The following is a 26868-nucleotide window of genomic DNA, read 5'->3' as shown; positions in this document are numbered from 1 at the left end:
TATTTGAACTTGCTTTTTGTATTCTGTAACGTGATCCTCGGCCCACGATCCATGTAATTTCTATACAGATGTTGTAAACTTGACTGTAGTGCAGTATTTCCATTAAAATATCAGGGCTAATCATTGTGTTACAGATTCTTCTTCCTTCCTGATCATACACAATGAAACTTCGGGGCGCTTCTGAGGGAAAAAGGGGACAGGGAGAAAGAGGTGGGTGCAGAAGTGCTAGGCCAGGAGACGAGACTCGCGCCTCTGCTCGGGTTCTGCCTCTGGTTTCCCATTAGCTCACTAAAACACGCGGTGTTTTGCGGTGGCTGGAGGCAGGAATTAGCCGTCTAACTTCCCCCTGAAGCTGAGAGGGAGGGGAGGCGGCAGAGCGAGCAACGCCGCCCCCGAGCCGTCGGCGGAAGGCGCGAAGAAGGCCGTTCCTCGGGGGCAGGGCGAGGCCCTGTCACCCGGGGACACCTCGCTGCAGCCGGGCAGGCCCTGGCCCCTTCCCGCGACAGGCCCTTAGGCCCGCGCAGCGTCCCCAGCCACCCGGAGCGCTGCCCCGAGCCGGGCGGCCGGGCCCTGCCGCAGGTGGCCGCCCGCAAGCGGGGCTGCCGGGCACCGAACACTCCCGGCCCCGCCGGGCCCCGCGGGCCGCGGCCTCCGCACCGGGCCCGCCCCACGGCCGCGCCGCCCCGTGCGCATGCGCCGCAGACTGAGGGGGGCGCCACAGGCGTGCGCATGCGCAGGGAGCACCGGGTTCGCCATCATGGCCGCCCTGAAGCACCGGCGCACGGCGCTGGAGCGAGTCGAGAAGTTCCTCTCCGAGATCTACTTCACCGACTGCAACCTGCGGGGCAGGTGAGCGGCGCGGCCGCCCTCCCCTCGCCTCCCCGGGGCCTCCCCGGGGCGCTGGCAGCAGCCGAGGCGGGCCGCGCCGCGCCCGGGCCTGCTGCCGTCTGTGTCCCCCAACTCCACCGCCGGCCCCTCCGGGGAGGCCGCTCCCCCCGGCCCCGCTGCCGGCCAGGGCTGCGGGGGCTCGGGGGCCTCAGTGAACAAAGCACACGCACACGCCTTGGCCAGCCTGGAGCTCTGCCTCAGGGTGCCGCTGGGACAGTCGCCTCTGCCCGCCCAGCTCTCCTCGACGGGGCTGCCCTCGGGGGGACGCTGCTGGAGGGCCGGCTCCAACAGGCCCCTTCAACGGGGCAAGTTATTACTGCGTAGTTCAGTTAATACTCTGAGGGTATTAAGTGGTAGCAGGGTGATGCAGACATGCTGGGAAAGCAGGGTGGTCTCTATCCAGCCTCCCCCGGGCTGGACCCTGCAGGACTGGCTTTATTAATCGTGTCCCGGCCATCTCCGAGCACAGGCTCTTTGGGGATCGCTGCCCACCAGCATCGCTCTCCTGCTTCCAGACCCCGAGGCGCATCCTGTATGATGAGGCCGTCAGGCAGGAGTTCAGACCGGCTGAAGTGGGAGACTCCTTTGGGCCCACGTGAGTACCAGGTTTTGGTGCTACCATGAGCGCGGAGGGGCTGGAGCTCGCGTCTTCAGTGTCACTGGTGTGTGTGAATCCTCACGAGCTCCCAAAGGCAAAGAAATGAGATGAAAATCCTCTTCCCTGTTGCATGCTTTAGGTAGAAGGTGTCTGCCCAGAAGCCTTTAGGGAGATTTCACGAGGAAATAGACCAAGATGTGTCTGTTCCCAAGGACAGTGAAGAGCCAGGTTCATTGATCCTTTCTGCTGGGAGCTCTTGTTCATAGTCATGGTTGTGACTCTGATGTTTCCTTCTGTGTGGGACCTGTATGCTCTGTCAGGGCCGGGAGAAGATTGGGTTTTTTTCCTAGCAGCGGTCAAAAACACGATGCTACTGTCTCTTTCTCCGGGGTCCCAAAAGAGGCTGGTTTGGGGCCAGCACGACAGCGTTTGTGTGCTGCCTTCTGAGCTTCCTGGCCTGCTGGGGCTGCCATGCCTCCTCACAGCCTGGGCACTAGCCTGCTGTAAGGGTTTCGAGCAGTCCCCACTCTGCGTTTTCCATGGAGGCTCTGAGGAATTGTGGATTCCCTTGGGAGAAGGTCTCACGGTGGGCTGAGGTTGCTGCCTGCTCTCTTCCAGGTGGGAGACCTGCTGGTTTAAGGTGGAGCTGAGCATCCCCCCGGTGTGGGCAGGGCGGGAAGTGCACTTCGTCTGGGAGAGCGATGGGGAGGGCATGGTGTGGCGAGACGCCCAGCCTGTCCAGGTAAGGAGGAGTGGATCAGAGGTGTGCCAGGCGCTCTGCTATGTGCAGAGTGGTTATCTCCCACTACATGTAATGTAGTGCAGACACAGTAATGTCCGCATGTGAAGCAAGAACAATTGGAGGTCTAGACAGAGTGGTCACGAAACAAAAACAGAAGGATACGTCGTTTTAGGGTTGTAGGGTTTTTTAGCCTCAAGTGGTAATCTCTGAGGCAGTAGGAGAGCTGTCTTTAAATACGGGAAAACCTGCTGTGCAGAGAGGGGCAGCGTTTGTGAAGAGTCCGATGTGTGGGGTGGGAGAGAGGACTACTCGCGTCGCTTGCATGCTGTGCTGTCGGACTGCAGGGGGTCTGTGGGCTATTTCCAAAGTTCGGCCCAGACAGGCAAGCCTGGTGGTGGTGGGTTTGCGTCTGTTTTCTAGAGGTTACCCCCCGCCAGGAGTTAAAATTCTGGTCTACAAACCGGTAATGGCTGAAAGTCCCTTTCTCAGGCATTAGCAAATCTGTCTTGGAAGAAGGATAGGCAAGCATTGGGCCTGAGATGTGAATCTCCACTGCTGTCAAGAACAGTGGGACGACTCTTGTCACATGTGTCAACTTCAGTCCTGCTTTGGGGGGCTGGAATGGCTCAGGTGACCTTTTGCAGCCCTCCCCTGTTCTGTGGTGGTGTCTGCAGGGTTTGTGTTACTGCTGGGACAGCAGTAGTTTCTGTGCCGCTTGTTCTTGTGGGAAGCGTTGTCCCACGGCACGTGGGACCAGGCCCCTCCATCCAGCTGGATGTGTCTTATCCTGCCCATCCAGCCTGCCGTCTGTGTGTTAAATGTGCGATCTTCCCTTGCAGGGTTTGACTAAGGAAGGCGAGAAGACCAGCTACATCCTGACAAGCAGCCTGAAAGAGACTGAGCCCCACAGGTGGGTGGTCAGCCTGGTCAGAGCCCCCCGCCACTGGGGAGCTTGGTGTTGTTTGAAGCCAAGAAGCCGGGGTGAGACGTCCTTGTCTGCGTCCTGGTGCTCTGAGAAGCATCCGGCGTTCAGGGGCTCTGTCTGGCATTCAGGGGCTCTGTCTGTTGTTCAGGTCGGGCCGGTCCCACCATGGGGAGGGGAATGGACTTTTCCAGCCGATTGCTCGTGATCTGCTCCCTGATGTTTTCCTGTGATCTCCACAGTCTGACGCTGTACGTGGAGCTGGCCTGCAACGGTCTCTTTGGGGCCGGCAAGGGCAGTATGATCGCCCCTCCAGACCCTGACAGGAGGTTCACCCTGAGCAAGGCTGAGCTGGTCGTCTTCAACAGGGATGTCTATGAACTGCTGGTGGATCTGGAAATACTGCTGGACATGGCCCAGGTCTGTGAGCTCATTCTCTTCCCTTCTCTCACCCCTTCTACCTCCTTCCACAGCTTCATTTTATCTCCTTCTCCCACCATACCGTGACCTATCTCCTCCTACCAGAAGGCCCTGGAGGAGCAAACATTTGCTCCTGCTGCTTTAGCACAATTGATGTTACCTAGTGTAGGACAAAACTGAACAGAGAGAAGTCACAGGTGGTTTTTTTCATCCACTTTCTGCTCTGAGGCAGGATCTGTTAGACCAGAGCCCCCTGGGACGGGTGTATGTATAACATGGCTTTAGAAGGCACATGAGCAAAGACATCTGGTTGCATCTGTGGAGCAGAGACACGGTGTTTACTCAGCACCCCTGGTAGAGTCTGATTGGAAGGAGGTTCTCCCTGAGGCAGGTGGCATTCGGGCTGGTACAGAGAGCTGCTCTGAGCCAGAGGATGTGCTGAACTCTGAGTCAAGCTGTTATCACTCCCAACCTCAGCTCCTTGGAGAGGAAAACCAGAGGAGTTTCCAGGCACTGTACACTGCCAACCAGATGGTCAATATGTGTGACGTTACGGACCCATCCACCTTCCCCGCTGCCCGTGACCTGGCTGCGGTGATCTTCAGCCAGAGGAACGGCGAGAGCCAGCACACCATCCATGCCGTGGGTCACTGCCACATTGACTCTGGTGAGAGCAGCACAGCATTCCCTCTCTGCTGACTTGGAGGCCAGGGTGTGCTGCCCAAGGGGAGAGCTGGCTGCCCTTGGGCTCCAGGCACCAGGTACTGTGCCCCGAGGGAAGGGAAGGGGACCTCTGTGCTGCCATACAGGTGGTCTGTCACCAAGGCAGGGGAATGTGTGTCTGGTTAGCTGTGCATTTTGGAGCACTGATGGGGCTGGTGATGAGGGATGACGTACAGACCGCTGTCTTCCACCTGTTGGACTTCACCCCTCAATTTCCAGTCCCTGGAGGGGTTTCAGTCTCAACAGAAAGGCAGCAGAAGTGGGAGTTGGAGGCCCCAGACTGTGTTGCTGTCAGACGCTTAGTCAAAGGACAGCATTTTGCTCTAGCGTTTTCCCTGGCTAATCTGCGAAAGGCAGCACAGCCCTGTTCCCAGAGGAGCTTGTGCCAAGTAATAACCGCGGTGGGGCCATGCCTGTCCCCGCAGCCTGGCTGTGGCCGTATGAGGAGACCATTCGTAAGTGTGCTCGGAGCTGGGTCACGGTGGTCCATCTGATGGAGTGCAATCCGGAGCTCACCTTCGCCTGCTCCCAGGTGAGTGATCTCCCTCTGGGGAGCTCTCCTTCTGCTTGTGGCTTGTTGCTTCTCCAGCATGACTCAAAACGAGACTGGGGGGTGGCCAGGAGCGTCCCGTGCAGTTGCAGAGAGGAGGGACATCAGTGTGGAGCGATGTGGTGGGAGCTGAGGCTGATCTCTGTGCTCTGGCAGGCGCAGCAGTTCGAGTGGGTGCGGAGCTGGTACCCCGGGCTCTACGCGCAAATTCAGGACTTCGTGGCGAAGGGGCAGTTCATTCCTGTCGGAGGCACCTGGGTGGAAATGGTGAGAAGCGTGGTGAGCCTGGCTCGCCACTCCCTGCGCCATCCCTCTGGGACCGGTCCTGACACTGGAGGGGGAGAGCAGAGCCTTTGCTGAGCCTGTCTGGTCGATGATGGTCTCCGGGCCCAGGAAACAGCAGCTGTCCGCAGTGTTTAGCCTAGCAAAACTATCATCCCTCTCCCAAATCATCTCATTCCCTGAGAAAGGAGCTTTGGTCTGGACTGGCTGAGCTCTGTTCCTCCTTTCGCCCCCTGCTAAGCACTGTTCAGATCCTCCCCATGATCTGCCGGGTCAGGATGACGGTGGGTGGGAAGGGGGCGCTCGCAAGACCTCCCCTTGCACCTGATTTGCCGCATGGACTCCCTGCGCTTTCCCCCCAGGACGGGAACCTGCCCAGCGGGGAGTCCATGGTGCGGCAGTTCCTCCAGGGACAGCGGTTCTTCCAGGAGCAGTTTGGCCGGATCTGCTCAGAGGTACTTGCTTTTTTCCAGCACACCTTCCTTGCAGGCCATCTCCATCCACCTCTTGCTATGTGTGAGGGTTTCTCTCTGGTTTGCCTCGCAGATATGATATTCAGGTGCCTCACATTGGCCCGCTTTTTGCAGCTAAAGGTGTAATCAGTAAATATCTAATCCCCCACGTATGATGGCAGTTAGCACAGGCCCAGGCCTTGGTTATATTGCCTGCAGGTCCCTGGCAGGTCTCTGGAATTGCTCCTTGTCTAGCCCCTCTTCAGTTCCCTCTGCAAGAAGGGCTCAGAGCCTGACTACCAAGAAACCCTCCATCAGCTCAGGCTGTGGTTTGTGACCAGTGTGACTCACGTGTGTCTCTCTCCCTCTGCTGCTGTCACCTCTGCTCCCAGTTCTGGCTGCCAGACACGTTCGGATACTCAGCCCAGCTGCCCCAGCTGATGCGTGGCTGCGGGATCAGGCGGTTCCTCACGCAGAAGCTCAGCTGGAACCTGGTGAACACCTTCCCGGTGAGCTGTGCTTCCCTTCCTCCCAGGGGATGGACTTGCGGTTGCTGGAGTCTGTCTGCGGGGCTGGACCTGTTGGTTCCACAGGTCGAGCCAGTCCTTCAGCTCAGCTGACACAGGCTTTTCTTCCAGAAGCCACCAGTTCATGGTGATAGTAATGTCCTGTCAGGCTTTAGGGGAGAGGAAGGACATGGTTGGAGATCCCAGCTAGGCCCCTGGCTTACAAATTCCTTCTGCTTCCAGATGGGAAGCTGTGACTTGTGTGCAGGTCTAACGGACAGCAAACCCAGCCACTCCTCTGCTGTCCCCTGCCCTTGTGGCATTCCCCATCCTGATGCAACTGTGTCCTTGCACTGATCTGTCAGGGCATCCTGCAAGCCCATGGAGAGAAAGTGAAGGCGCAGTTTGAATCCTCAAGGAGCTCTGAAGTGCCTGTCCCCTGTGCAGTTCCCTGGTGACAAAGGTGCTGGGCTTTGTGTGTTTGACAGGGCTTGCGAGGAAGCTTAGGCTTGTAGTGCACAAGTTCTGCGCTGGTGTGGTTAAGGTGTGCCCTCCACGCACACATTTGTGTGGGAGATGGGTTTGGGAGCCTTGAAACACTGAGCTAAGGGTGAATTTATCTCTTTCTGGTACCAGCATGGCCAGAGATTTCTTTTTGGGAACTCCTGGGAACAACAGGGCTCTGCTTTAGCGTTTTGGCACTGTGTGGTACAGGGGGACTGTACGAGACACCACGCTTTCCTTTGGCTCCCCTCCAGCATCACACCTTTTTCTGGGAAGGCATTGATGGTTCCCGAGTCCTGACCCATTTCCCACCCGGTGACTCCTATGGGATGCACGGGCGAGTGGAGGAGGTGAGTGAGGTTGCCAGACCTGCATGTCAAGTGCTGTGCCAGCCCCTTGGGGCCAGACCTGAGGCTCCTAGGAGAGGGCCCTGCCTGGGAAGGGAGCAGGATAGCTGGCAGCATTGCTGGAGAAAGGCTGTTTGGGTGCCTGGCAATCAATTGCCTGCCTCTGAGATGTGTCTGTGCCTGATTTTGGCAGTTTGGGCTGGGGAAGAGCAGCAGGACTGGACTTTACACCCCAAAAGCTGACCTGGCTTTCATGTGTGGAGCTGTGGGAGCTGGGGCTGGGCACCAGGGGATTGCAGCTGTCCAAAATTCCCTTTAGATGCTGAAAACAGTGAAGGACAACAAGGACAAAGGACGTGTGAACCACAGCGCTCTCCTCTTCGGCTTTGGAGACGGAGGAGGGGGTCCCACGCAGAAGATGCTGGACAGGATGAAGAGAATGAGTGACACAGACGGGCTGCCAAGGTGAGAGGAGAGCTCCCTTCCTCTCTCCTTGTGGGAGCACTTGTTTTGAGCCGGGCCTGGCCTTCAGCAGTGCCAAAGGAAAGGGTGTGGGGCGGAGGGCAGGGAGCAAGCGGGGCGAGCAGAGGGCTAGGAAGGATTGTCAGGGAGACAGAGTCTCTCCATCGTCAAGGGCTGTAAGAACAGGTACACAGGGTGGCCTCAGACTGCTCATGAGCCCTCAGCTGAGCTGTGGGGCAAATGGCCAGCACAGCAGTGGTGCCTGGCAGTCTGTCCCTGCCTGGGGAAAGTCCCTGTCCACACGGCAGGCAGCAAGAGCAGCATGGAGTGGGAGAGGAGTAGGAGGAGATTGAGGAGAACACACTGCCTGTGGTTGTGTTGGGGTTTCTGAGGCCTCGGTTCCGGGGCTGTCACCTTTCTGGTCAGGATTCATCGATAGCCATGTCATGGGCTTCTCCTCTGGCTCATCGCTGTTTGTGCATCTCTCCTGCAGGGTTCAGATCTCCACTCCCGACCGACTCTTTTCTGTCTTGGAGAAGGAGTCGTCACAGCTGTGCACCTGGGTGGGAGAGCTCTTCCTCGAGCTGCACAACGGCACGTACACCACCCAGGCCCAGGTGACTGTGCGCACGGGACGGGGGCAGCGGTCTCCCTCCCCACCAGGGAAGGTCACCATTCTCAGTTCTCTTCACTACTGCTCGGGCAGCTCCAGGATTTGGGTAGTGCCCTTTAGATCTCAACAATGGGAGCCACCTTGTAGCCAGGACTCCAAAAGGCAGACCTATTGTCAGCCTTTCTTTGAGGGGTGAGAAGGAAGCCTGGACACAGCAGGGCCCCCTTGGGCAATAGCTGCCACATCCTTCGCTTTAGCAGATAGTTGCAGAGCTTGGGTGAAGAGTCAGAAGGAGGGGAGGAAGGTGGGAACAGAGACAGGTGAAGCTATGTCCTGTGCTGGGAGCTTCAGCTTGATCTGTGGCAAAATATAACTGACTGGTAGTGGCAAATTCATGACACCTACAAATAACCAATCTTCCTGCACTGGAGCTGAGCTTTTGCTGCTGGTGTGAGAGACCTGCTCCTAGCTACCAATTTCCTAAGCATCTTTCTTCTCTCTTTGCTTTGACACCAGATAAAGAAGGGGAATCGGGAGTGTGAGCGAATACTCCACGACGTCGAAGTACTCAGCACCTTGGCTCTGGCACAGAGCAGCACATTCCAGTATCCTGCCAGCCAGCTGCAGCGGCTCTGGAGGTGAGGGCATACGGGAGCACTGGCGGCACCAGGGGAGGATATGGTGAGGGCTGGGGACTTCAACGTGAGAGCTGGCTGCTCTTGGGGTACCACCCCCCCATCCCTGACAGCTCCTTGTCCCTGCCTGCGCCTGGGTAGAAATCCTTCTTATCAGTGCACTAAAATTAGCCTGGAGCAGTCAGACCGAGCTGGTGTGGGCAGTTATTGGGCAGCTCAGTGGGCTGATAGTGGGAGATGGTCACTTATCTCCCAGCCCCATTGAGCTGGAGCCAGAAGGGTGACTGAGCACAGCCTGTCTTCATTTGAACTGTCTGTTGAGTGAGCGGGAGAGTGGTACATAGTTAGGGTGTAGAGACCTTTGCAGATTCAGTATTGCAGCGCTGTGCGTAGACTACCCATTCCATAAGCTGAAGAAGCATTTCAGTGCTTCGTTTGATTGTCCCATTGGAAGATAGCTCCAAAGCCTCACTGCTTTGCTGGCTGGAAGCTTCATTTCCAACCTAAGCTTATTCCTCGCCAGTTTTGTCTTGTCTGAACTTGTGCAACAATATATATCTGGTAGCCCCAAGGGATAAAAAAATGAGCTCTTACTCCCCATGGTTGTGGTTTACTAAGATGACAGTTGACAAGTCCTAACATAAAGGGATTTAAAGGGTGCTACGGAAAAAATCCTTTTCTCTCAAGTGTTTGGTAACGGGGGGGATAAGGAACAGTTATTAATTTTGTCCATCTTGCAAACAGGGCTTAGTAAGCCAGAACAAATCCGGTGCTCTCCCCTGCTTCCTCACCTAGTTTCTGTTCTCTTTTTTAGATTATTGCTGCTCAACCAGTTCCATGACGTTTTGCCAGGCAGCTGTATCCAACTGGTGGTTGAGGATGCCCTGCAGTACTACACGGGTGAGCGGGGAGTTCGGTTAGGACGGCCCTTATCTGTTGGAGCACACTGGATCCTGCCTGGTGGGGCTGCAGAGGTTTCAATCCTGGACTGCCGGGCGCTATGGGTTGAACCTGTGCAGTGGTCTGTAATAGTGTTAACTCAACAGGGAATTAGCAGGGGAACCAAAGGATTAAAAAACAACCCGAGTTAACGACTTCTCTGCTTGTTGCTGGCATGCCAGGATAGACCCTGGCAAGGTGGGAGCTGAAGTTTGCTCCTGCCTGCCCGCAGGCGCTTGCATGCAGTAGCTTTACTTTATTATAGCTCCACAGTTTTCCAGTTGAGTGTAGTCTTGTAATAATGAAGTTAAGAATAAACTTTACTTACTTATTAATAGATAATAGTAATTAATACTAACGATAATTAGTAATCGTAGCTTGGAGGTAGCTTAGTACTAAGGTGTGCGTACATTGCACAGGAGTGCCAGTAACTCTCAGATGCGAGAAATGGCCCGGCTGGGTCCAGCTTGGGCCTTTTATTTGCTCAGAGATCCGCAGGGCTGGCGCCCAGCTGCAGGAGGAAGCTGTGCAGTGCTTATGTGGGGACCTGCTGCAGCCCAAGGCAGGGAGCACTGAGAGCACCCTCGTGTTGAACACTTTGCCCTGGGAACGGACCGAGGTGATCTCCAGGACTAGGTCAGATGGAACAGAGGCTTTAGGTATGTCTAATGCGGGGGTAACTCATGTATCAGAATTTCTTACGGGGCAGAGACAGCTAGCAAAGAAATATTCTGCCTCTCCCTGCCCTGGGGAGGGTTTACTGACTTGTCGAATCCCTCCCTGGGACTTGATATCACTTCAAATTGTCCCTGAACTATGAAGGAAGAAGAGGAGGGTATGAAATGAGGTGGTAGGTCTGACGTGAGAGCAGCAGGGCAGCACAGTGAGACTTAGGGTTAGGTCTGGGGCAGATGTTGGAACACAACCTCTTTGCTTTCCAGCTCTGGTGACAGTCCCCAGCATGGGCTATGCTATAGTGAGGGAGCCGTTGCTGCCCCCTCAGCCTGTGGCTGTGAGGAAACAGGTAAGCACGACAGCAGTCATCCTCAGATCGGTGTACCCTGCATCAAAGGTCAATCGGGGAGAAATCTAGGGAATCCAGCACGCAGCAAGTCCGCACGCTAGATTTGCAATTGGGGCACTCAGCTCCCGCAGGTGTGGGTCTGTGAAATCTGTTTCTGTCCTTTCCCCCAAGGAGGATGGCTCCATTGCCATGGAGAACGGGGTGATTGCAGTCTGCCTGGACATGATGGGGCGCCTGACCTCGCTTCGGCTGGTGAGCTCCGAGAGGTACGTCTATCACCCAGTTACTGGAACCGGGGTCCTTAAACCTCTCTCAGGTCGTCTTCTTACTGTACGCCCTTCTCCACTGCCAGTTCTTCTTAAGCTGCTGTTTCTCTGTTCCGCTTTGTTCCAGAGAGTCAGTCCCAGATGGCTGCCGTGCCAACCAGTTTGCACTCTTTGATGATGTCCCCCTGTACTGGGATGCCTGGGACGTGATGGATTATCACTTGGAAACCAGGTAGAGGAGCAGTGCATTTTGCTCTGAGGTTCTTGCCTCCCCATCAGTCCTAGCTGTAACAGAGCATTCACTCCCAAGAGAAGGGAGTGCCTACTGAGTGGGAGGCTGGACTGGGATTTGGGAACCTGGATCTACCAGGCTGAGACCAGCTCTGCCTTTATCGCTTTCTCTAGGAAGCCAGTGACAACGCTGCTGAAGCCTCTGGAAATCACCTTGGCTGGGGGTCTCCGGGGAAGCGCAAGCTTCTCTTTGCAGATCGGGAAAAGCAGCACCTTAACCCAGGAGATCATCCTGGATGCCACATGCCCGTACCTCCGCTTCCTGACCCAGGTCTGGCCAGCGGCTGCTGTGCGATACGGACATCTGTGCTGCGCAGGCAGGGCCCTGGGGAGCTGAACCTCACGTCTGAATTACGTTCCCTGTCCCGTTTCCTTCCCTGGAGCCCCCCAGTGCCTGTCCTGCTCTGCCTTAGGGGGTAGGGGTCCTGAGGGACAAGGCTGGAAGAGAGACCCACCAGTTCATCTGTGTTCAGACTCTAGTGCTGCTGTCTTGTACCTGGTCTGGCCTGGGTCTGAGCTGGCTGCTGCACATCAGAGAAGGATGAGGGCAGTCTCTCCCTGTCAGCCTCCCATGATAATGCCCTTTTTTTACCACATTTAGGTTGAGTGGAAGGAGGCTCATAAGTTCCTGAAGGTGGAGTTCCCTGTGCAGGTCCGGAGCACAAACGCCACCTACGAGATCCAGTTTGGGCACCTGCAGCGGCCAACGCACTGGAACACGTCGTGGGACTGGGCTCGATTCGAGGTGAGAGGAAAGGTGGTCTGGTCCTCCCGTGGTGGGGCTGCGTTTTCTCCCAGGCAGCAGCTCTGTGCGATGAATGTGTCCCTTGGTACCTCCTGCAGGTGTGGGCTCACAAGTGGCTGGATCTCTCCGAGCACGGCTTCGGGGTGGCACTGCTGAACGACTGCAAATACGGGGCCTCAGCCCATGGGAACGTCCTCAGCCTCTCGCTGTGAGTAGAGTTGGTGTGAGGGTGGAGCTGCAGCAGTTGCTTTGCCTTCTGAGGTGTCTCGTGGAAGTCAAGGCAACGCCTGGTCCTAAATGATCATAGTTAATAAGGAAATAGTCTGGTATTAGTCTAAGGGGTTGGCGGTCGTCTGAGAACTTTCGGCTGACTTAATTACAGTTGAGTAACGTAATGTAATTCCTATGAGTTATGCTGACAGATAATTCAGGAGAGATCAGAGCCACATTTGCACCAAGTAATTTTTCTGTTGCTGGCCAAAACGCATTGCAGGAGGGGAGGCTTAATGAGAGGGAAGGAACAGCAATGTTACAGATGCATATAAAGCTAAGAGAAATTCTGCGTATTTCAGTTTGATTCCATCAGCCACAAGTTTCACAGGAAAACACTCTTCAAAGGTCGATTTTAGCTTCTGGGACTGTCCAGGGTCTGTTTGCTGTTGCCAGAAACCAGCAGCATGTTGGCTTCCAGCCTCGAGGTCGCAGGGGGAGGCAGTTGTCCTGTCACAGTGCTCCTCTTGCTCTGGACTGTGTGGCAGAGGGGCAATGTCAGGCGTGGGCTGACAGAGGGTGCTGCCGAGACGCCAGTCTCACCTACCTCTTCTTGCCTTAGGCTGCGAGCACCCAAGTCCCCCGATGCCACAGCAGACATCACACACCACCAGTTCACCTACGCTGTGATGCCTCACCGGGGTGAGTGATTGGGATTTGGGAATCCCAATCCCGGACAGAGCTGGGTCCTGTGGGGACACACAGGTCGGAGGATGCTCCGGGGAGCCTCGGGATGAGCACATCTGGCTGTGCCTGCGTAGAGGCTGGCTAGAGATTCTTGTGTTGCAGGTTCCTTCCAGGACGCCGGTGTGATCCAGCGTGCCTACAACTTGAATTTCCCTCTCCACGCAGTCCCGGCCGGCTCTGCCCAGTGCCTAGCCTGGAGCGCCTTTTCTGTCAGCTCACCTGCGATCGTGCTGGAGACTGTCAAGCAGGCAAGTCCCTGGGGTGGAAGCGGGGAGGGCAGACAGGTTAAGCTGCTGTTGTTAAGCATGGTTCGCTCTTTCCCCTGCAGCTGGGTGGCGGGCAGGCTCAGCTGAGCGGAACCAGCGATCCCTCTGGCTTGCATGTCCTGCTAGGTGAGGGCAAGGGGGGTTAGCACCCCTCTCTGCCAGCCTGGGCCCGCACTCGCACCAGGGATCGCAGTAGTATCCGCATCTGTATGTGGGTACTGCGGCCTCAGTCATCAGCGCTGCACCGCAGCGGGTCAGGAATGCACGTGCGTGCAAGGCAGAGCCATTTCGCCATGATCGCTTGGGTCGGGCTGTACCCTGAGGTGTAGGATAGGATGCGCCTGTCTCATTTCTCTGAACTCCTGCACTGTCACCTGAAGGCTGAGGACAGACCTGAAGCCGTGGTAGTTCGGCTGTACGAGGCACACGGCAGCACGGTTGTCACCTGGCTCCAGACCTCCCTCCCCGTTAAGGAGGCGATGCTGTAAGTCCGTGCTGGAGGGCTGGGCACGTGCGGGGATGGAAATCAGTGGCTTCAGGCTCACCCACTGCTTTCTTCCCCAGCTGCGACCTCCTGGAGCGGCCGGCTGCGCAGGGCCGCCTGCCGCTGGAGCAGCGGGGCATGAGGCTTTCCTTCACACCCTTCCGCGTGCTCTCCGTCCTCTTGGTCTTGAGGTGGTGACACTGCCCCTCGCCCTTGCCGATGCCGTGGCAACCTGGACCAACACCGTGAGCTCAAATCACAGCCTGAGGCTGCCCCGATTCCAAGAGCTGTGCAAGGAGGCCGTGGTTCCAGGGAAGGACAGTCTCCCCCTCGCCCCCCTAACCAGCCATCGGAGAGCAGCGCTCGAGAACAACCCTGTTCTTCAGGAGAGGTGGACAGTTGCCCCCTGCCTAAGCAGGGAAGGAGGGCCTGAGTGAGGTCCTAGCTAGCTGAAGCGTGGGTCAGATGTGGGACAGGCTGGCTGGCCCCACACGGGCTCTGCTCCAACCCCACGGGATTTGGGGAGCAGCAGCTTTCCACAGTGGCTCCTGGTCTGGACCTTCGTCTCGTCCAGACCCTAGCAGCGAGTGTAAAGACACTACAGCCATTCCCCTCTCCCTTCGCCTGCCTCCTGCACTGCCCTTGCAGAAGGGGAACACAAGTAAATAGAATTACATGAAAACAAGTTCCAGCCTGTTTTCTTAACTTATTTCTAGATAACTGCACTGATGTACCTCCTCCCAGGGGCTCTCCTGTAGCTGCTGCTCTCTTAGTGTCCTCCTCAGCAGGATCTCCCTCCTGGCACTGGGGAGGCAAAGCTTACCTTTTATTTTTGGGGAGGCGAGGTGGAGGGGAAGCCTGCTTCAGCCCATCTGGGGAAGAGGCTGGGCCCAGAGGGGTTATCCTTAGCACAAAAAGGCGTGCAGGGTGATTTCTACACAAAATACTTTATTAGCTAAAAACAGCGATCCAGGCAGCAGCCAGAAAGGGAGGAGGGGAAGGGAGAGGCAATCCACTTTCAGGCAGAGGGAAGGGGTCAGAGTCCACCACAACGTGTGGTCCATGGCCCTTATCCCCCTCAAATGCCTAGGGACAGCAGGAGGACGCTGGATAAATCAGCCCCATCACCAAGCCCAGCTTCTCCTTCCCGCACTGGCAGGGTGCAGCGCTAGCAAGCGGGTGTGAGCACAGGTAGAGAGCTCACGTTTCTCCCCAGTGCTAAATGGAGCTGTTAAAACGCCCCTTGGGAGGAGGGCAGCTTGCGGCACTCACACAGCAGGGGCTGCGCCTGGAAGATGGAGAGGGGAACAAGGCAGCAGAGGGTGAGGGGGTGCCTGGTTCTGCCCCTGGTTCTGCCCTTTGGCACCCCCTCAGTCCCCCTGATAGGAGGGAGCACTCCCACAGCCCCTGTGCCTTTGAAAGCCGCAGCGCCTGCCAGCCTCACCTCTGCCCCTGCGCGCAGTCATCCGGCGGCTTCTTTTAGCTTTGACCGGCGGCTCGGGCAAGGCCGGAGCAGCAGTCGCTTTCTTCCTCCGGTGAGGACGTCCCTTCCTCGGCCCATCACCCGCCGCCTCCTCCTCCTCTTTGGCCAGCTTCGGGGGTTTCGCTGCAGCCCTGGGGCGCCGTTTCGAGGCACGCGTGGTGACCTGGGTGGACATCAGAGCTACAGCTTAGCAGCAGAAGTGTGCTTGGACCGCCAGCTGATGAGAAACTCTAGGTGGAAGCCCCACTGTGAATTTGGGAGCAGCCTGAGCGGGGCACAGGGAACAGGCTGGCCTCTAGACCCAGCAGGAGCCATGTCAAACACAAAGCTTACCTTGGGGGTCAGAGCCTCAGGATCTGCCTTTGGCTGAGCACGCTTCTTGCGGGACGGCTGCCCTGCGTGAGAAGACGTGTCCAGGTCAGGCAGGGGAAGGAGGAGATGGGGCAGAGGGGGGGCCTCAGGGGACAGTGACCTTCCAGGGATGCTGTCCCCAGGTGATGCGTGAGCAGAGCTGAGCCGGCTGAGGTGGGGAATTGGCAGGAAGGGCTGGAAGGGCTCCTCTCCCCTCCCGCCAGATTCCCTCCCCTGCCAAAACATCGCTCAGTTCAGGTTCCCAGCCTGGCAGGCGAGGAAGGGGGTGTAGGTGCAGGCCCAGAAAAGCACCCTGCGGGCGCAAAGGCTGTGACCAGGCAGGCAGGTGTGCTGGTAGGAAGCCTTGGGCACAGCAGCCTCTGTCCCCTGATGCCACCAGCCATCACATGCCCGTAGGTGCCCCAGGGAGAGGGGCTTTGCTCCTGCCTTTCGGGGCTTCCCAGTCTCCAGCCCTCCCGGAGCAAGAGCGGATCCCGCGGGGAGAGGAGCGGACACTCACCTTTGGGAGCCATGGGGCCAGGCTCTCCCTGCAAGGAAGGCAACAGAGCGTTGACTGGGGTGCAGTCATTCTGCAGGTAGCGGCAGAAGAATCCGTACCCCTTCTCCACCCCGCAGCCAAGACAGTGATAGGGAAACAGCCACGTTTCCCCCAGAAGCCAGGGAGTCGGCCGCCTGCAAGGCCCCACCACGGCGCCTCACCCAGACACGGGGCACAGGAGGGAGGAACAGGGCTGCCAGACCACCCAAACTCCCCATTCCCACGATCGGCCCCTCTGCTCCAGGCTGCACGGAGGGTCCTTGTCACCTCCACGTCCAGTGGTCACAGCAGCCTGTCGGAGAGGGAGACCCCCAGAGACACAGTGTAATGTTGGGGGGTCTCAAGAAGCAGAAAATGGGCTGGTGTCCCCTTGGAGGAGTGGTCGGGGGGGCACCCAGCCCCAGGCAGTGACCCCAGACTCCTACCTGGAACCATATGGTCCTGCCGTTGCGGTCGCGCAGGGAGCTCATGCCAGGCACCAAGTAACACCGCAGCCAGTTCTTGAACGCGGCGTAGTTATCCGAGTGATCTGGGTCAAAGAGGTTTTTCTCTGGGAAGGGAGAGAGGCAAAGGAGAGAAGTAGAGAGCAAGCAGTGACCCTGGTGTTGGGGTGCCCCCCCAAGCCTCCTGCTGCTGGGAACGCAAAGCCCAGGCCTCCCTGCCACCCCCAGCTGTCCCTGTTCCCCGGCTCTGTCCTGTCACCTCACCTGCTGCGATGACCTCCATGGGCACGGTGTGGCACAGCTCCAGGAGATCTGGGTTCTCCTGCATCAGCTTCAGCTTCTTGCTCAGCGTCAGGGAAGGATTCTGCAGGGGTGGAGAAGGGGAGGAAAGTCACCTGCCAGTCACCCCAGCCTCGTCGGGCCCTCTCCTCCCCAATAGCAGCCAGATGCCCCATCTCCTCTTGCCCTCCACACTCCCCACCACGTGCCAGCCCTGAGCTCACCTCATTGTAGGCTTCAAACTGCATGTTGGCACATTCCCCACAGCTCATGAAAGAGGGCTAGCACATAGGAACACCAGCAGTTTGTAAAAACAGCCCTCAAGTCACACGTTTTGTTTTCAGCCTCCTTTAAAATAGCCACCTCCTCTCCCCCGAGGCCGTGAGATTGGCCGTGGGCTCTACTGCAGCCTTCCCCAGAGATTTTAAGCTTGCAAGGTGTTTGTTTCCCTCGCCCCTTCCTCTTCACCCACCCCAAATATACTCAGAGGCTTCCTGACATCAGAAGCCGGGTGCTGCCGGGCACCAGCGCAGCACACAGGCATGTGCCGGGGGAGCCGTCACAGCTCGTCAGCCCGGCCACGTGTGAACAAACGCCGCACACGTGAGGTTACAGAACTGCTGCGCCCCATTTGCCGCTCCGTTGGAGGGGCAGACGTGCTCAGACACGGGTGTTGATGGCCAAGGACAGTAACACGCTTGAGGAGAAAGATCCCGTGCGGCAAGCGTTATAGTTAAGGGAAAATGCCTGCTGTCGGGTTGGGAAAGACACGGAGCAGCAAATACCTCCCGACATTGGCGTAGGCAGAGGCTGTGTGAGCTCTGAGAGGGACTCATGATGATGTTCTGCCCCATCAGAGCGAGGAACCAAACATGAACTGAAACTGGCCCCGAACCCTGGGCTGGAACAAGCCCGAAACAGCAGACCTGAACCAGAGCTTCGTGCCCAGCTAAGCCCAAAGCAGAGCCAGAGCAGGGCAGCCAGCTGAGCCCAGACTGGCGGCTGGAAGAAAACTGAACCACCTCCACCACTGCCGAGCCCAAACCCAAATCAGGAACGCTTCTCAGCTCAGTCCGGCTCCCTGCATGGCAGGCAAAAAGCTCCCGGGACCCAGGGAGCTGCCGAGCTGTCCCGCAGGCAAACAAATCACTGCTATGGCGTCTGTCTGGAAACGTGCCCCTTTCTAAGCCTGCGAAAGCACCAGCTATTCCCCACCTTCTTCCTCCTCGCCTGCTCCTGATCCTTCAGGGCCTCCAGCACGGTCCGAGCCTTTTCAAAGGGAGGGATCTTCAACCTGAGAGAGTCCATCTGTTACTCACGAGCCTGGACTCTCAGTTCTGGCGCTTGCCCGTGTCTACCAGGCGAGGAGACCCAGTCGGTTTAGCTGAGGAGCCCTCAAGCTCTGGCAAACTCTTGGAGACCAAACCTCCATGGCAGGTCAGTGAGTGCTCAACCCACCTTACCTGTACAGGATCTCAGCACGGAGGTAATTCCCAATTCCATTAAAAAACTTCTGGTTTAAGAGGGCCTCGCAGATGGGCTTGTCGAAAGCCTTGTCATCCAGGTTCTTCAGCACGTTCTCCCTGCAACAGAGCACGGGGCATCAGGCAGGTTCACCTGGGCATAGCCGTTTTACTGCCGTGCAGTAAAAGCAGCCAAAACAAAGCCGGGGGGGGCCTTGCCTCGGGCCGGGCGGTGGCTGGCAGGGTGGTGGGACACTCACCTGAAGGCCTGGTACTCGGAGAGGACGCAGGGCCCGCGGCCCAGCTGCCAGGCGTCACCCAGCCGCCATGAGCCGAAGCGACGGGCGTCGACGAAGCAGAGGGCGCGCGGGGGGCTCTCGCCGGTGAGGAAGCGGAGGTGGGCATGGCGGGGGAGCTGGGCGGCGGGGCACAGCCGGAACGACCCCGACATGCCGAAGCGGAAGACGAGGTCCTGGGGCGCGCCGGGGCCCAGCGGGGCCAGCGTCAGCCGCAGCTCCTTGCCCCGGGAGGCGGCCGAGATGCGGTAGGCCTCACTGGAGAAGGGCACCTCCGGGCCCCTGCCCACCGCCGAGCGCTCCACACCGCCCGAGAACACCACCCCGCCGCACGTCTCGTTGATGTAGCGTCCGGCCAAGTGCAGCTCCGGGCACTCGGGCATCGCCGCGGGACCGGACAGCCCGACCCGGCCCGGCCCGGCCCTGCCCGCCGCCACACTGCCGGCCGCCCGCCCCGTTGCCAGGCGACACGCCCAGGCCCCGCCCCGCCCGCCTCCCATTGGCTGCGCGGCGGGCAGAGCACGCTGGGAGTTGTAGTCCCGCCGCGTCGCCAAGGCGACGGGCCCGCCCGGCCTTCAAGGCCTGCGGAGGCCTCCGCCGCCCCGGCAGGAAACAGGCGGGACACGGCTCGGCTCTGCCACCGTTACCTTTATTGGAGCTCCCCCCGGGGGACAGCCTCACCACCGGCGGCCCCGCGGGCCCCCAGCAGCCTCAGCAGGAGGGCAGGGAAAGCTGCCCCCGGCTTCCCGCTCCCCAGCCGGGCAGCGCCGGGGCCTGGTCGGGCCCAGCGGGTCCTCGGCGCCTCCCGCCATCGCCCCCTCTCCCAGCTCCTCAGAGAAGGGTGTTCATCAGGGCCTGGGCCTGCTTCAGCTCTGAAGGCAGAGGGAGGAGGCGCTGGGGGAGCCAGCGCCGCAGCATCCCCTCCCCGATGCTGCTGGCAGGAGGAGCCCCGGCCCCCCCCCGGGGCCAGCGGTTCCCACTGCCCCCCCGCTCCGGCCTCACCTGCCAGCAGCACCCGGAACTTGTCGGCCGAGAGGGCCATGGGGACGGCCGCCATCCTCCCGCGCTCCCCGTCCCGCAGGTTGAAGGTCAGGTGCACGAGGGGCTCGTTGACCTCCCGCAGCTCGCTGGAGCTGAGGGTGTAATCCACCCGCCAGCGCACCGAGCCCAGCTGGCTCACTAGGGCGGGCGGGCAGCGTCAGCACCCCGGCATGCTCGGGCGGGGTGACCGACCCCGACCCCCAAACCTCCCGACGCCGCACTCACGTCTCAGGCTGCAGGCCCTCAGGCTGTCCTGGAGGGAGCTCTGCTTCTCCTCGTAGGACCGGCACAACCCGCCGGCGTGCTCTGCCGGAGCGGGGAGAGACAAGAGGAGAAAACCACCCGCTCGCGCCAGCTCTGCTGCAGCCAAACCCTGGGAACGCACCGGGACAAGCCGCCGGGGATGCACCGGGACGAGCCCCCGGGGACGGATGGCGCAGAGAGGAGGTGATGGGGGATGACACGGCTGCCATCCTGCACCGGATCTGGGCGTGAAGGCGGCAGCGCCGGGGCCTCCAGCTCAGCCCTGGCACATCCCAAGAGGTCCATCCCGTTGGGATGGGTCCCCCCTACCTTTGGGCAGCCCCAGCTGCTGCAGCTCACTCGACAGGGACTCGCTGTCCACGTTGTGCTTGGCGGCGCTGGAGAGGATGAAGCCGAGGACTGCGATGGTTGCCTTCACATCCCCCGACTCTGCGGGCGGGATGGAGGGTTAGCTCCGCCACCTCGGGAAGCTGTCCCCTGCCCGTCCCCGGAGCGCGGCTCCCCAGGGGGACCCCGCTCGGGGCCAGGGTGGCAGCTCTCACCCAACTTGGCGTCCGAGGTCAGCTTCAGGATCTTCTCATACTGCGGGAGAGCAGAGCGCGGGGCCGTCAGGGTACACACCAGGTACCGTACAGCCGCCGAACGCGTTGGCTGCCGGCATTACCGCTAATAATTCTCACCTCAGCGTTAATACTAGTAATACTTAACAGCGTATTATTACTGCTAGTACCGGCCGGTGGCATTCTTAATCCGGCGGCTTGCGTTGAGAATACGAAAGCCAGTAATATTGCTGTAATATGACAGTGTTACACCACCCGCCTCCGCGCCGGTAACCCCGCGGGGGGGTCCCGCTCACCTCCATGGCCTCCCCCAGCAGGTCCCGCAGCACCTGGGCGCAGATCAGCTTCAGCTTCACCGAGGACTACGGGGGGGGGAGAAGGAGGGTGACCACCGTGCCCGGGGCGGGCAGGGGGCCGGGAGGGGGCGGCGGGGGGGGGGGGCGCGGGCACTTAACGATTTTGGCCAGGGTGCTGATCTCGGCCAGGACCCAGTCGGGGCAGTCCAGGTCCCCGCAGAAGCGGAACCGCTGCGGGGGGGGGGAAAGCGCGGTCAGAGCCCGCCGCGGCCCCTCCGCGCCCCAGCCCGCCGCCCCGCCGCCGTCCCCCGCCCCACCATGTCGCCGCCGGTCCCCGCTGCCGCCCCAGACGCCGCCCCCGCGACCCGGAACCGCTCCCGGGCGGGCGGGAGGCTCCGCGGCCGCTCCGCCCGTCCCCGCCCCCGCGGCGGGGCCCTGCCCCGGGGTGGTGCTGGGCTCCCCCAGGGGCTCCGCGGCGGGGCAGGGCCTTGGGGCCGGGACGGCGAGACCCCGGCCCCAGCGGCCCCGGGAGCGCTGCCCGGCGGGGGGTCAGGGGGGTCCCCGGGGCCGCCGCCCGGTGGGAGGGGCCCTTCGCCCCGCCCCTCGTTATGCCCCGCCCCCCTAAGCCCCGCCCGCCGCCTGCCCGCCGTGCGCTGGTTCCCGGCGTGGCCCCGCCCCGCGTCGCCCCGCCCCTTCCCCTGGCCGCGCCCGGCCCGTCCGCCCCCCCGGGGCGGGGGAACCGCCGTACCCCCGCTCCCCTCGGGGCCACCGGCCCCGGTCCTGGGGCGGGGGGTCCCGGGGAGCTGCGGGGCCGGGCAGGGGCAAGGGGCGGCGGAGAGGCCGGGGGCGACCGCGCCGCGGCCCGGCCTGGAGGACCTCGGCGGCGACGGTGCGTGGGGCCGCCCCGGCCCCGCGGGCCCCCGAGCCCCGGCCCGAGCCGGCCCCGCCCGGGAGCGGGGCACAAGCGGCGGCCGGGCCAGGGCCGGGGCCGCGGCCGCTCGGCGGGGCTCCGGGAACAGCTCCGGGCGAGCGGCGCCGCCGGGTCCCGAGGCTGCCCCTGCCTCCCTCCCGGGCACGGAGCCGGGGCCCGGAGGGGCGGCGAGGAGCCAGAGCGGCCGCCCCGAGACCTGGTGAGGGGCGCGGGCGGAGCGGGGCTGGGGAGCCCGAGGGGGCTGCGGGGGGTCCCGGGCCGAGCGGGGCTGGGCGGGCCGGAGGCCGCGGGGGGCCGGCTGCGGGCTCCGCGGGGCTCCCCGGGCCGAGGGCTGCGGGGAACCGCGCCCCGGGACGGGCCCCCCCTTCCTGGGGCGGCTGCTGGGCGCGGGCCGGGCCCTACCCGGGACTCCGGGGCCGGGGTCCTCCCCGGGGCCGGCCCCGCCTGCTCCTGCCCGGCCCCGGGCCCGAGGACACCTCGTTACAGCTCCGGCTCACACACACTTCATCGCAGCTCCCGGCTGTCCCAGCTCCGCTGATGGACGCTCCAGCTCGGCATCAGCTCTGGCTCCAGCCCCGCGGCACCAGCTCCAGCCCCAGGCTCTTTTTTTTCAGGCCAGACCCAGGGTTTTTATTCCAGCCCTGCATCGTTTCAGCCCCTGCCCCATGATCTTTATTTCAGCCCCAGCGTCAGCTCTCACCCTACAGTCTCTTATTTCAGCCTCAGCACCGCGGTTGGTATTTCAGCTCCAGCTCTGCATCATGTCAGCTCCAGCCCTACAACATTTATTTCAGCTTTAGTCCTGGGGTCTTTATTTCAGCCCCACATTCATTATTTTGGCACCAGCTCTGTAATGTTTCAGCTCCATCCCCTTCCCCACAGTATTTATTTCAGCTCCAGCCCCACGGCTTTTATTTCAACTCCAGTCCCATATATTTTAATTCAGCTCCAGCTCTGCATCATTTCCCCTCCAGCCCCACGGTCGATATTTCAGCTCCAGCTCTGCATCCTTTCAGCTCCAGCCCTGCGGTCAGTATTTCTCCCCCAGCCCCTGCCCAGGGTCTCTATTTCAGCCCCAGCCCCACGGTTTTTATTTCAGCTCCAGGTCCATATCATTCCAGCTGCAGCTCTGCATCACGTCAGCTCCGGCCTTACGGTCAGTAAGCCCTGCTGTGTTCATTTCATCTCTAGCCCTACAATCTCTATTTCAGCTCCAGCATCATTGTTTCAGCCCCAGCTCCACCCTTACAGATTTTATTTCAGCCCCAGCCCTACAGACTTCATTATGGCTCCAAGCTCTGCGTCATTTCAGCTCCAGCCCTGCAGTGTTTATCTCGGCTCCAGCTCTGCGATGTCTCAGCTCCAGCCTCTGCCCTAGAATCTTTAGCTCAGCTTCAGCTCTACTGTTTGAGCTCTAGCTCTGCATCTTCCCCCTGCCTCCCAGTGAAAGCTGCTCCTGGTTCTCATGGCAGCGCTGGGACTGTTGGCAAGGTCATCAATCAAATATCAATATGAGCATCATAACTGTCCCAATATTGCTTTGGTCAGTGTGTCCAAGCACCAAATAAAGCACTGGTCTCCCCCAGCCTCATTTTGCCCATCTCACGCATTGAATTGGGCATGGTACATGCCAGCATCCTGCGCTTCAGGGGCAAATGCAACCAGACACACAGCACTTGACCCCTTTCCCAAGCTCTAAAAATACAGCACTTAATCTGAACTCTGGGTTTTGCACCCCCAAACCAGCCCCTGGGCTTGCGCTCTGACACACAGCACTTAGTCCCCACTTGGGGGGCTGGAAACCCCCCCCCAGGGCTGCTGCAGCCCCCAGCCCCAGTGTGATGGGGAATAGGAAGAGCACCCACCTGCAGCCCCGGGCAGGGGGTGCTTGGGAACCAGGGGGCCCCTCCTGCAGGGAAGACCTGGTCCCAGGGTGCTGAGGGTAGCACCCACCCCCGGAAAGCTTTTGTGCACTTGTGAGAACTAGGAGCAGCTTTCACCCAGCACCCAAGGGAAGACGCAGAGCTAGAGCTCAAACAGTAGAGCTGAAATAAAGATTCTAGGGCAGAGGCTGGAGCTGAGACATCACAGAGCTGGAGTTGAGATAAACACTGAAGGGCTGGAGCGGAAATATCAACTGTCCCATTGGAGCTGGAGTAAAGATTGTAGAGCTGGAGCTGAAGTAAAGACCCTGGGGCTGGGAATGAAATACAGACTGTAGCGGTAGATCTGGCACTGAAATACAGGATGGGGCTGGAGCCAAAGTAGAGATTGTGGGGCTGGAGGGGAAAATAAAGACCCTGGGGCTGAAAGAAAAACCCTAGAGCTGGGGCTGAAATAAATAGTCATAGAATCATTTAGGCTGGAAAAGACCTTTAAGGTCATTAAGTTCAACTATAAACTGAACTCTGTCATGTCCCACTAAACCATGTCCTCAAGCACCACATCTACACCTCTTAAATATCTCCAGGGATGGTGACTCAGCCACCTCCCTGGGCAGCCTGTTCCAGTGCTTGACAACCCTTTTGGTGAAGAAATATTTCCTAATATCCAATCTAAACCTCCCCTGGCACAACCTGAGGCTGTTTTCTCTTATCCTATCGCTTGTTAATAACTGCAGGGCTGGAGCTGAAATAAAGACCTGGGGACCAGAGGGGAAATAAAAGCTCTAGGGCTGGAGCTGAAATACCAACAGTGGGGCTGGAATAAGTAGTGTAAGGCTGGAGCTGAAACACAGGATGGGGCAGGAGCTGAAATGATGCAGAGCTGGAGCTGAAATAAAAACCCTGGGGCTGGGCTGAAATAAAGACTGTAGGGTTGGGGCTGAACTAAATAGTTTAGGGCTGAAGCTGAAACAAAGACCACAGGGCTAGGGCTGAAATCAAGACTGTGGTGCTGGAGCTGGAATAAAGACTGTAGGGCTGGGGCGGGAATACCAACAGTGGGGCTGGGGAATGAATTTACAGAGCTGGAGCCAAAATGAAAACCCTGGGGCTGGGGTTGAAATAAGTATTGTAAGGGCTGGAGGGGAAATAGAGACCCTGGGGCTGAAATACTGACCTGGCTGGAGCTGGAAATAAATACAGACTGCATGGCTGGGGCTGAAATGACACAGAACTGGAACCAAAACATCACAGAGCTGGAGCTGAAATATAGCCTGTGGGGCAGGGGCTGGAGCCAAAATAAACAACATAGGGCTGAAACACCAACTGTAGGGCTGGAATAAAGACTGGCAGGGCTGCCCTCCTGGGCAGGAGGGCTCACCACCACCCAGAGAGCGAAAGCAGAGACCTTTCACAGCTGGGTTTGACATTCTAGAAACAGTTTAATAAAGTTCAACATACAAAGTCAGTCCTTCATCCATCTGAGCCCACATCCTTCTCAAGGAGCATTTGGCAGCTGCAGTCTGATGAGCAGGGATAGCTTCTCAGCATCTCTCTCCACACCAGCTGCATCATCTCTCATCAGGCAGAGTCATTTTCCCAGTGCACATGAGCATCCTCAGTGCCCTGCAAGTGAGAGGGGAGAAGTCACTGTGCCCACCTCCAGCAAGGGCAGGGGGTGAGGTCTCTGTGTCCCCCCCCCCCCCCCCCCCCAAGGGGTTTCTCCAACTCCTGGCGTTGCCCAGGACTGTCACCAGGTACAACAGGGACCTGTGACCTGCCAAAACACCAGCTGTGCTTCAAGGCTCCAGCTCCCAGGCACAGAAACTAATTCCAGGGACTTTAAAGGCCACTTGCCTGTTCAGAAGATGCCCAGAACCCTTGGTTATCCATTTCCAGGGTCTGGGTCCCCACTTCAGGGTCTCTTCTGTCCCAGAGGACTGCCACGTCCCGCCAGCCAAGCCTCTTGCTCCTCAGACACTAGGGAGGAGAGCATGGAAGCTGCAGCCATGCCTGGCTCCATGCCAGTCCCTCTGCTCTGTGTCCCCCTCACACAGGGACTGGGGACACTTCACCCCAGCTCATTTCTGTCTGCCCCAGCAGACAGATATCGCCCTTACCACCAGCAAAACGATGGGAGCAGTGATGATGCAGAGACCACACACAACCATGATGGCCACGCTGTACTCCGGAAAGCTTGGTTCGGGTGGGGGGGGCTCCAGGGTGTCCTCTGGAGCGGAGCACAGCAGTTAGCATGACCTGCAGGACACAGGGACTCTACCCCACAAGGTGGCAGCCACCCACTCTCCTTTGGGACACAGCAGGCAATATATAGAATACAAATAACACCCTCCATGCCCTTTCCAGAGAACCCTTCCCTCCCATCCTACACAAGCCTGCAGCAGATGGGTCTTCTCCAGCTTCGATCCCCCCAGGCTGTGCAGAGGGACAGGGCATGGTTGTTACTGGAATTGCACTTTCAGATCAACCATTGCAAGCTGGTCACCTCACCAACCAAGACATCTCACCCTCCTTTTGCATAAGGGATCTGGATCTAGTTGGTTGCAGAGGTACTCTGCTCACACTGCAGACGTGGAGCCACACACTGGTGAAGCTCATGTTCCCACACCCCAAAGGGAAGCTTACCTCCCACAGCAAGAGAGTATGGGTCCACCTGGAAGTCCGAATCAGCCAAAGCCCTGTTTGGCCCAACTGAGAGCACAAGTGCCTCCAAAACCTCCAGGCTGGTTGGAGCAGGGTGCTGGAAGACCACGTCCCCATGGCAGATCAAAGAGCCAGGCCTGTAGATAGGGTCGGGAAGATCTCCAGCAGCTGCCAGTCCCACCGTGACCCCACAGCCACATGCCCAGAGGATGTCTCCACACTCGGGGAGGCATTGGTTTTGCATCTGCTCTTTAGGATGGAAAGGACATCCCTGGGGGTCCAGCAAGGCACTCCTGAGACAGTGGGTAAATGCCTGACCTCAGCTGCCTGCTGCAAACCCTTCTGTGGCTGAGATTATACACCTGACAGCCATGACCTGTTGGGTTGATGTCTGTAGGGAAACCTCCCTGGATCCATACACCCCTGTTCCACCCTCCTGCCCAGGCAGACCCTCTGCTCCCACTCACAGGAATCCTCTTATCACTGCTTGCAGGAAGCTCCTGTGGTCCCTCAGGGCTCTCGCCACCTGGAAGAGAGGTTTTGCTCAGCTCCCCATCAGCCTTTGGGGTGTTTCACCCAGTCAGACCACCGCTTCCACAGCCATGATGGAGCTGGGACAGCCACTACAGCAGGGAGAGAGGGCAGCTGCAGCATCCCCAGGTCCCTGGATGCATTGTGGTGGCCTGGACCACTGAACCGCCGTCAGAGAGAACACATCCTGCCACTAAAGCCTCAGTGC

General features: G+C 59.3%; 3 protein-coding genes across 3 annotated transcripts; 1 reads left to right on the top strand and 2 right to left on the bottom strand.

Annotated features, from left to right (window-relative positions):
• The first annotated feature begins 745 nt into the window (after positions 1-745).
• Positions 746-14277, top strand: MAN2C1 (mannosidase alpha class 2C member 1). Its single transcript, XM_059823596.1, has 26 exons — positions 746-849; positions 1358-1483; positions 2105-2228; positions 3068-3138; positions 3393-3570; positions 4048-4237; positions 4719-4825; positions 5000-5110; positions 5488-5580; positions 5970-6086; positions 6842-6937; positions 7254-7399; positions 7890-8013; positions 8526-8647; positions 9459-9544; positions 10072-10242; positions 10525-10607; positions 10779-10873; positions 11001-11105; positions 11279-11435; positions 11766-11909; positions 12008-12117; positions 12742-12821; positions 12969-13114; positions 13513-13616; positions 13697-14277. Exons 1-26 carry the CDS (start codon positions 758-760, stop codon positions 13812-13814), a joined length of 3096 nt encoding a protein of 1031 aa, XP_059679579.1. The 5' UTR covers positions 746-757; the 3' UTR covers positions 13815-14277.
• Positions 14278-14568: 291 nt separating this feature from the next.
• Positions 14569-18873, bottom strand: NEIL1 (nei like DNA glycosylase 1). Its single transcript, XM_059823734.1, has 9 exons — positions 18455-18873; positions 18195-18314; positions 17947-18025; positions 16717-16816; positions 16435-16559; positions 15971-15998; positions 15433-15494; positions 15061-15262; positions 14569-14904 (listed from the first exon to the last, which is right to left on the bottom strand). Exons 1-9 carry the CDS (start codon positions 18871-18873, stop codon positions 14885-14887), a joined length of 1155 nt encoding a protein of 384 aa, XP_059679717.1. The 3' UTR covers positions 14569-14884.
• Positions 18874-19235: 362 nt separating this feature from the next.
• COMMD4 (COMM domain containing 4) lies at positions 19236-20841 on the bottom strand. The gene is made up of 7 exons (XM_059823735.1): positions 20811-20841; positions 20652-20684; positions 20338-20377; positions 20105-20224; positions 19757-19837; positions 19493-19669; positions 19236-19362 (listed from the first exon to the last, which is right to left on the bottom strand). The coding sequence occupies exons 2-7, from the start codon at positions 20655-20657 to the stop codon at positions 19322-19324; spliced, it is 465 nt and encodes a 154-aa protein (XP_059679718.1). The 5' UTR covers positions 20658-20684; positions 20811-20841; the 3' UTR covers positions 19236-19321.
• Between the last annotated feature and the right edge of the window lie 6027 nt (positions 20842-26868).

The sequence above is a fragment of the Gavia stellata genome, chromosome 13 (genome assembly GCF_030936135.1).
Source record: "Gavia stellata isolate bGavSte3 chromosome 13, bGavSte3.hap2, whole genome shotgun sequence".
NCBI lineage: Eukaryota > Metazoa > Chordata > Aves > Gaviiformes > Gaviidae > Gavia > Gavia stellata.
The sequence above is the reverse complement of the archived record's forward strand: the minus strand, read 5'-3'. Positions and strand labels throughout refer to the sequence as shown.